Source organism: Vespa mandarinia, chromosome 1 (genome assembly GCF_050613455.1).
Source record: "Vespa mandarinia isolate Hongniang chromosome 1, ASM5061345v1, whole genome shotgun sequence".
NCBI classification, from domain to species: Eukaryota; Metazoa; Arthropoda; class Insecta; order Hymenoptera; family Vespidae; genus Vespa; species Vespa mandarinia.
In genome coordinates this window covers 3,097,501-3,107,500 of record NC_140810.1, presented here as the reverse complement: position 1 = coordinate 3,107,500, position 10,000 = coordinate 3,097,501, and the positions used below count along the sequence as shown (strand labels likewise).

The window sequence follows — 10,000 nt, the reverse complement described above, 5'->3', positions numbered from 1 at the left end:
CATTAGATGCTTATTTTCTAAATTAGATTTATGAGAATGATTATTTCTAATCATAACGGAAGAAACTGTTTGCATTAGAAACGAATTCTATTCGCATCGCTATATTTTAAACATTCTAAACATTTCTAAACGATTACTAATTCTAATGGTATCGATGAGAATCTATACACACACACACACACACACACATATATATATATATATATAATAATAAAAAATAATAATATCGTCTTGTATTATTTATCACTTATAAAATATTCTAATGTTATCTGTGGATCGTAATTTCAATGATTGAAACACGAAGGAAAAAGAGGAGAGGAAAATGGGGAGGGGAGATTAGATGGGTTAAACTATGGGTGAGAGTTCGTTCGATTAATTATTACAGAAACTGTTTTGACTCGAAAGCTTCCAGGAGAATATCGTTCCAACGATTACCCAATGCTCTTGCAAATAATCTTCAAGTTTTGCCATAATGCGTTTCGATCTTCATTTTGTAATTCTAAATCGAGAGATCCTTCGACGATATTACGAATCCTTCGAATAAGTCAACGAAAATCTTCAAATAATTAAACATTCAGTCAAATATATATATATTTGACCTTTTATAAGTAACCCTTTGCAGTTCAATTCGATAAGAGTTGAAGGATAAGTTTAGATAAATAAAAAAGAAAAAAAAAACATATATATATATATATATATATCATCTTCAAATTTCATTTCCCTTCTTATATTTCGATATTAGAAATAATGTCGAAAATATTTTTACGCATATAAATAAGATAAACGATCGAAATATTAATGTTTACATATTATTTCTTAGAACGAGTATGAAAAAAAAAAAAAAGAAAGGAAAAAAAATAAGTAAAATATGTAACATACATATCCTTAACTCTTGTAGAAAATTCACAGGATATTATTAGATGTATTTTACTCGTCAAATATTCTTTAGACTCAGGAGATCAATACATTTCGTATCGATCTTTAAAAAATTTATTTTAGAGGTCAAATAACGAACACTCTGATAATCTAGATATCCAATATACATCTATAAAAATACATGCGTATATATATAGTTTGACACTTTCTATTTTCTTCCTTTTTTTCTTCTCTCTCTCTCTCTCTCTCTCTCTCTCTCTTTCTCTCTCTCTCCCTTTCTTTTCTTTTTTTCTTTTAGTTTCAATTCCATCTTAGTTAAACGATTTTCTTAACTCGTCAAACTTGTCAAAGTTTTCTTTTCCTTTTTCCTCTTTTTTTTTCTTTTCTTTCTTTTTCTTTCCTTTTTTTTTTTCTTTTTTCTTTTTTAGCTTCTCCCGTCGCTTCAACTGATATAGAAAAAGGTCTTCGATATCCCGTAGATCCCTTTTACACAAGATGAGCGACAGAGAGAGAGAGAGAGAGAGAGAGAGAGAGAGAGAGAGAGAGAGAGAGAGAGAGAGAGAGAGAGAGATAGAAAGAGAGAGAGAAGGAGAGAGAATTTGAGTAGAACGAACAAGTTAGCTTCTATCCCGATAGAAGGAAAGCGATAGAGAAAGCTAGATCGTAGGAATAGTAGTACGAGTGGGTAGTATAAAGCTAGTTGCTCGATTACTCCTTGAAGTCGGCTAATTAGCGAGTTGATCAAGACCGAAAGGCCAATAGAGGTCGAGCTCGACTCGCGGAACGATTCGCAACTCCTACGTTGGATATAAACGTGCGGATACATTAACCCGAGGATACGTCGCGTGTAACGAACGTTCCCATCGGGTGCTCTCTCTCTCTCTCTCTCTCTCTCTCTCTCTCTCTCTCTCTCTCTCTCTCTCTCTCTCTCTCTCTCTCTTACTCTTACTCTCACTCTCTCACTCTCTCTTTCTCTCTTTCTCTATCTTCTACATGAATACGCTTAGATACATACATACAATATATACGTCTCTTTTTCTATTCTATCAATCATAGTCTCTATAGTTTGATATTAAAGTAAGTAAGTGAGTGTACGTATATATGTATATAAATATACATATACATATATATATATATATATATATATATGTCGATGAAATGAGATCGTAAGAAGGATTATCGTTAGAAATTTATTTGTTCAAATATCATATCTATAATTGGTTTGTATCTTGGATTGTTTTTTTTTTGCTTTTTTGCTTCTTTTTTTTTCTCCTTTTTTTTTTTCTTTTTTTTTTGTTTTCTTTCTTTCATCTTTCTTTCTTCAACGATACCCGAGAAATTTTCAACGTGTTCACGGATCTAACGCGAGACAACGTGTGAACTATGATATTCTAACTATTATTTATTTCACAGGTTTATCGTTCTTTCGTTATAATTCCTACGACAATTAATAGCAATTAGATTTACGTCTCGTTAATTACGAATTTTCGACGGTCGAACGAAAGTTCAATTAAATAATGTATTTATGTATGTATGTATTTATGTATATACGTTCGAAAGTTATATATATATATATATATATATATATATATATATATAATTGATAATTTTAAACGTTAAAGTAGATACATGTCCTCGTTCAGCAAGGACGTTACCTTCGATCAGGATTCACCCTCGAGATTCCTTGTCACTTAAAAAAAAGAAAAAAGAAATAATGAGAGAAAAAGGATAAATAAATAATTTAATTAATTAAAAAAAGAAAAAAAGTAAATGAGGAATAATAAAAAGAATAAAAAAGAATAAAAAAAAAAGTTCGTCCTTCCGAGCTCGCATTCTTCCGATACATGGACTACGTCGAGAACGAAAGGAGCCTTTATGTTACTTTGTATCTCGTATCAAGGATTTTTTTTTCTTTTCTTTTTCCTCTCTCTCTCTCTCTCTCTTTGTCGATAAGAAAGGAAAAAAAAATGGAAGTGAAGCGTCATAAGAAAATCATTCGTACGTTCGTTAATTCATTTGTTCGTTCGCCTATTCCACTAATAGTAATCGAGTGCTCGTTACGTTCACGATATATACGCAGTAGTGACTTTAGGCGAACGGAGAAAGGAAAAGATTTGTCGATGTTGCAAAACGAAATCGAGCTTTCGTCATGCACACGTTCCCGCTTCCTCTTTTTTCTTTTTTCCTGTTTTTTCTTTTTTTTTTTTTTCCTTTTTTTTTCCTTTTCTTTTTTTTCTTTTTTCTCTTTTCCTTTTTTATCCAGCTCCCTCCTCCCTCGTATAACACATACACACATACACACAGACACACGCGCGCGCACACACGCACACACACTTACCTCACTCTATCTCCTCCGGCGCACTATTTTCATTTTAATTCATTTTCCTCGTTCGGTGAACGTTCATTTCTAACCCTCTACATTACCAACATTTCGCATAGAAATGAAAAGAGATAGATAGATAGATAGATAGATAGATAGAGAGAGGGAGAGAGAGAGAGAGAGAGAGAAAGATGCGTGTATACATTCTTTTTTCTATCTCCATTTTTTTTCGAATATGAACGATCAAATCGATGTTTTGAAAAAAAACTATCTAAACTTTTTACGTGACTCGATAGAAGGGATATATATATATATAAAATAATCTTTCTTTTTTGGAAAAATCAGTCACTGACGATCATTTAGAACTAAGAACTAAATTATATTCGTTGCTCCTTTTCAAAGTGTTTCTAAGGAATAAGAAAGCTTTGGTTTTCTCCTTTCGAAAAGCAGCTTCGCGAGTGCTTTTGAGAAATATTCGGAGAAAACTTCTCGTTCATTTTCCTATTCTTTTTTTCTTTTTTAATAATTTTTTTTTTCCTTTTTTCTTTATTTAAAAATTTTTTTCGAACGTCGACAAACTCATCGAGCTTTCCTTGGTCCTCTTTTTCTTTCTTTCTTTCTTTCTTTCTTTTTTCTTTTTTTTTTTTTTTCTTTCTCTCTTACCACACCGTCAACCAATCTTCCCAACCTTTCGATCGCTCGATCACTCGATCGTTTTCCTTTTGCCGAAGCTTCTTTCTTTTTTTTTCTTTTTTTTTTTCTGACTTCAAGGACACATTTACAAGACACACTTTTAAACCCGTTTCAAAAATTTTCTCTTCAATCGATAGAAGTTAAAGCAAATGAATTTTCCTTTTGTTTTGCTTTTTTGTCCTTTTTTCTTCTTTTTCTATTTTTTGTTTTTTGGTTCTTTTGGTTTTTTTTTTTTCTTTTTTTTTTTTTCTTTCGATTTAAAGAACGAATTATAAATATAACTTTGACGAATCGCGCACAAAATTTTTATCTAAATCGATTCATTGCTTTTTCTTTTTCTTTTTATTATTATTATTCATTTTTTTATTATTATTATTGTTGTTATTATTATTATTATTATTATTATTATTATTATTATTATTATTATTATTATTATTATTATTATTATTATTATTATTATCCTTCAGTTGATTATACAATTTTCGGAGTAAATGAAATTGAAAATAAAAAAAAGTAAAAAAGTAGAAAGAAAAAGAAAAATATCCGACGATTTTTTACTTCTTTCGTATAGTAACGCAAAAATCACTTTATGGTTTCAGAAGATCTCTCTCTCTCTCTCTCTCTCTCTCTCACACACACACACACACACACACACATTTTCTCTCCCTCTTTCGATCTATTTTCGAGCACCTACGCTCAGACGTCCCACGTACTAGCGTCCTGAATTTGAATTTACGAGCATGAAAATTGATTCACGCCCAAGTTTTTTTCTTTCCTTCTTCTTTTTTTCTTTCTCGTTTTTTTTTTTCCTTTTTTTCTTTCTTTTTTTTTTTCTTTTTTTTTCTGTTTTTCTTCTACGACGACGCTTAAGTGCCTTTAAGAAAGATTAAGAAGATCGATTGGAGCAGTGATTTCGTTTGTGTCATGTATTTATATACGACGATCTATGGTTTAGAGATATATCCATAAGATAAATACATGTTTATTTCTTAGTTACGTAACGACGACTACGATGACGATTATAACGATGACTACTATAACGATTACTACTACAACGATATAATTATTATGACGATTATTACGAGGACATTGTATCCGTGTGTTCTTTGATAGTATGTAGTGTTAACACCAGTGGTTTAGCGAGTAATTCGATCGTTCGATTCTTGAGAAAGGAAGGGATAAGGGGACACAAGTCGTCTGATAATAAATCGAGAGACGTTTCTCTCTCTCTCTCTCTCTCTTTTTTTCTCTCTTTCTGTTTTTATTTTTCAACTGTTCTTACAGCTCGTGCCTGGATTCGCGAAACATAGCACACACGGTATTTAACTCTCTCGTATTTTCGGACTCGAAGGACATCCTAAAAGATCTAAATTTAAGCGGAGGAAAAGGAGGAGAAGGAGGAGAAGGAGGTGGAGGAGGAGGAGGAGGAGGAGTTTACTACTCCCTTAATACTAGTGTTCACTTTTTCATTCTTTATATCCGATTTGAAGTAACTCTCTGTCTGTCAGTCTGTCTCTCTCTCACTCTCTTTCTTTCTTAAAAATTGTTCAGACTTTATCGAATATATATTTAATTATAATTATAATCTTTTATAAATTTATTAACAACGAATACATTTTTCTATCGATTAATAATATACGCGAAACTTGTTCTATACATTTTTTGTTCTTTTATTTATTTATTTATTTATTTATTTATGTATATCATTTCTTTTTTTGCTTTAAAAACCGACGTTTCCTCATTTCCATTTCTTTTCCGTTTATATTTCAACTTAGTTTGTAAAAGAAAAGAAAAACGAACTAGTTTCGCATTTCGAACGATGGAAACAAAAAGACAGAGAAAGAGAGAGAGAGAGAGAGAGAGAGAGAGAGAGAGAGAGAGAGAGAGAGGCTGGAGGAGCGAGGAGGGTGAGTGGGGAGAGTTATAAATGAAATCTAATCAGTCATGAAAGAAATTGATTTAATATCGGAGAATTTGATTTTGAATATTAGTTATCGTTATTAATAGGTAGAGTAGTCCATTAATGTTGAATCGCGAAGGTAGAGGTAAGTAAATATGTATATACATACGTATTTACGTGCGAAAAAGAATTCTTATGTAATTTTCGTTGAAAGGAGGAAGGATTAGATCATGGCAAAAGCTATGGCTCTCTCTCTCTCTCTCTCTCTCTCTCTCTTTCTCTGTCTTTCTCTGTCTCTCTCTCTCTCTCTTTCATTACCGGCATTGCTCGTCGTCATCTCCACGCTTTCCGAAGACGCCGACGAGCGTAACCGTAAAAGAAGAATCGTAATAAGAATCTTATTCGTTGAGTTCAGTTCGGTTCGGTTCAATTCATTCGTTCGCTACGATTTTTTCGTTCTTTTCTTCCTTCCTTTCTTCCTTCCTTCTTTCTTTCTTTCTTTCTTTCTTTCTTTCTTTCTTTCTTTCTTTCTTTCTTGCGTTAATTCGTTCGTTTCTTCGTTCTTACAAGATCCTTCCTTTTATCGTTCACATGCTCGCTCGAAACATGCCGATTTCACTGCGAAACAGAAACTCGTGTTCACGTGAAAGTCAGGACGTCCGGCCTTTTGCGTAGCAGAACGAAGAGAGAGAGAGAAAAGGAAAAAGAAAAGAAAAAAAAAAGAAAAGAAAAAGGAAATACAAAAAGATAAAACCACTGTGGCTCTCTTGTGGCACGATTTAACGATTACGTGATTATATCGAATGAATATTTATGTACGTGCAAATATTCTTTTACGATTTATTATATATATATATATATATATATATATATATCTTGACTATTATATATCATCATTGTAATAATGTCACGATAAATCGAGATCGATTGGACGATTGATCGATCGATCGATAGATTTCTTTCTTTCTTTCTTTCTTTCTTTCTTTATTTATTTATTTATTTATTTACATCTGAAAACGCGTGAACACGTAAAGTGTTACACGCAGATATTATTATTTTGTAAATAAGATTTGATCTATATATACCTACGATAAATGTCTGCATTATAGGTGCATCCACGTCGCCGTCATCCTGACCTGCCCGAGAAATCCTCATGAAAGACTGGGAACTCAGTACTCAGAATAGCATCGGTATCGTAGACAAATTAATTTTTTTAATTTTTTTCCTATTCCAAATAGCGCGAATTATTCGAAACTTTCGCGCTTCCTTTTTCTCTGCTTCCTTCTTTTTATACGAGAGTCACGTTTGGTCACGTACTTATCTACATTTACCGTGTATATATAAGACTTTGGTGGTGGGAGAAGGTGAAGGGTGAATTAGCCAGCATGGACGAGGACGCGATTGCTTTATTATTATTATTATTAATATTATTATTATTATTATTAATTTGTTTTTTTTTTTTTTTCATTCTGTGCTAGATATCCTTTGCATTTTGGATATCAGTCTTTAGGCGAAAATATTAATTAATATTTCATTGATTTTAAATGTCCTTGAGATCTATCGAATATATTGTTATGAATACGAATTTTATAGCCTATTTTATATATATATATATATATATATATATATATTCATCTACTCTAGGAACGTTATAATGATATAAAAATTTTCCACGGAACGGAGTCATTATCTTTTCTTCATCGTCATCAATGAGAATAATCTTTTAAGTACTTTTCTACCGATCAATTCTTCCGCGAATTATCGAGATTACACGTGGACGAACCAGAAAGCGAGAGAAAGAAAGAGAGAGAGAGAGAAAGAGAGAAAGAGAGAGAGAGGAAGAAGAGGAGGAGGAGGAGGAGGAGAAGGAGGAGGAAAATGTCGAGACTCGTCGAACGAGAATCCCTTTCGTAGAATCCACGAAGAGAGTCGTTCTTTCGAGGCCGCAACCGCGAATTACATCGCAATTTCCCGAAATTGCGCAATCCGCGCGGGCTAATGGCCGCCACCACTGCCTCCACTGCCACCGCCGTCACCGCCACCGCCGCCGCTGCCGCCAACAGTGGCCCTCTGGCATTGCAGTTGGTAGTGGGGAACGAGTCGTGAAGCTTGCTCTCGGACATTGGTGGGGGAAGATTGGTTGAACAGAGTGGGGCAGAAAGTAGTGATCATTAATTAAGCAAAATCATAAACTCGCGGCGGCACCACCACTCTCGGTATGGTATTGCATTGATGAAAAATTGTATAAAACGCGTCGTAATCTATGCCCGTTACTTTCACGAATGCTAAAGCGAGATATCTCGCACACTCGTTACCTTCTTCTTGTTTTATTTTTATGTTCAGCGAAAGAAAAAGAGAAAGAGAGAGAGAGAGAAAGAGAGAGAGAGAGAGAGAGAGAGAGAGAGAGAAGTGGGGGAGAGGAGGGAGAAATATCGTTCGTTCATGAACTTTCGTCTTTCAATATTTTCAAAATTTTTAATTAAATTTGAATTCTTCGTTTAATTGCCAACAAGCGTCGGCAGTCGAATGTAAATTTTACATTCGTAAAATTTTTGTATTATAATAAAAGGAAATAAATTTTTTTTTTTTCTTTTCCTTTTTTTTCTTTCTTTCTTTCTTTATCGGAAATAAATGTGCCATCGATTTATATGTTCGTCATTTATAGAAAAATTATTTTTGCTCATGAAATATCTCGAAATAGAGAGAAAAAGTATATTTATCTAATATATATATATATATATATATATATATATATATATGTATGTATGTATGTATGTATGTATGTACGATCGGAACACTTTCATAATCGCTGCTTCGTAATACTGAATGTATTTCCAAGCGCGTTTCACATTTCCTTCCGGTATTCTTCGTACTCCAATCAAATCGAATCGTCATTCAATAGGGACCAGTTGTATAACTCGTTCCTCCACCTTGGACTTACGCAAATCTTCTGTTTCTTCTTTCTCTGATTCGATTACGTTGTACAAATCGAAAATAGAAAGCCATTAAAACGAATCCCTCGATAGCTCAATCCAAATTCATGCAGTATCCGTCAGTGAAACAAATCGTGCGATCGCGTTCCATTTTATTCTTACCGTTCTCTTTCTCTTTCTCTCCTTCTTTCTCTCTCTCTCTCTCTCGACGAAGTTTGATGAATAATTTATACGATAAAAGAAACGTCATCCCGTCTCTCCATTAATTTTCCTCGTACGTACACCGTTCTTTAATGTCTTTTATCATATTTCATATCTAATTGCCTTTTCTACAATGATTTAACCTTTGATCCCTTTCTCGTCGATTATTTTAAACTAAGAAATATAATACGTGACTATTTTCATACGAAGGATTAGTTACAACAATTTACGTACCATATATATATATATATATATATATATATATATTTTTTTTTTTTTTTTCTATTGCAATTATTCCCCTCTATTATTTAAAATAATCTTTTTTACATTTACTTAAATATCGATACATCTCGTCGATTATTATAAATTGTGAAATAACAACTATATTTATATAAAACGTTAGTAAAATATTAATTACAAAGTTCGTGTTATATCACATAATTATTCTTCTCGATCATCTTAGATAGTACCTATTACATTTTTTTTTTTTTTTTTTCTTTTTTTTTTTTTTTTTTTCTTTTTTTTTTTTTTTTTTTTTTTTTTTTTTTTTTTTTTTTTTTTCATTTTCTTTAATCCCTCTCCCGCTCTTTTTTTTCTATCGTATATTAATCGCAAACTTACCATCATGTATATATATATATTTTTTTTTATTTTTTTCTTATTAAATATTTTTTTTTTTTTTCAATAACAATGAATTATTTATCTCTCAACGCCCGACGTCAAACCCGTTTAATTTCTTTGATTACAAAATCCTACATTATATAATAAATACATAAGTCGAGATTGCAATAAGAGACGAAGGAAATAACGTGGGTCGATTAGGCGTGGCCTTTGTGCACGATTTTCTTTGAATAATAATAATAATAATAATAATAATAATAATAATAATAATAATAATAATAATAATAATAATAATAATAATAAGCAAGAGAAGGAAAGAAAGGGAGATAAACGAGAAAAGAAACAAGAAGTGAAAAAAACGCAGAAAAAAACGCAGAAAAAAACGCAGAAAAAAACGCAGAAAAAGAAAAAAGATCGCATTGTCGTGCACCATCCAGAAGCAAAACATCCGTCGTT

General features: G+C 32.2%; 1 protein-coding gene across 10 annotated transcripts in view; it reads left to right on the top strand.

Moving 5' to 3' along the window:
- Positions 1-10,000, top strand: part of scalloped (TEA domain transcription factor 1 homolog scalloped) — a 173,074-nt gene that overhangs the window by 79,434 nt on the left and 83,640 nt on the right. For 9 of the 10 annotated variants that reach the window (XM_035873679.2, XM_085658048.1, XM_085658037.1 and 6 more), the window contains one exon: positions 6,899-6,979. The exons of the other annotated variant lie outside the window; for it this stretch is intronic. In XM_035873679.2, the coding sequence (XP_035729572.1) occupies positions 6,943-6,979 (37 nt within the window). In that variant the 5' untranslated portion in view covers positions 6,899-6,942. The remainder of the gene's footprint in view (positions 1-6,898; positions 6,980-10,000) is intronic. 10 annotated transcript variants of the gene reach the window in all.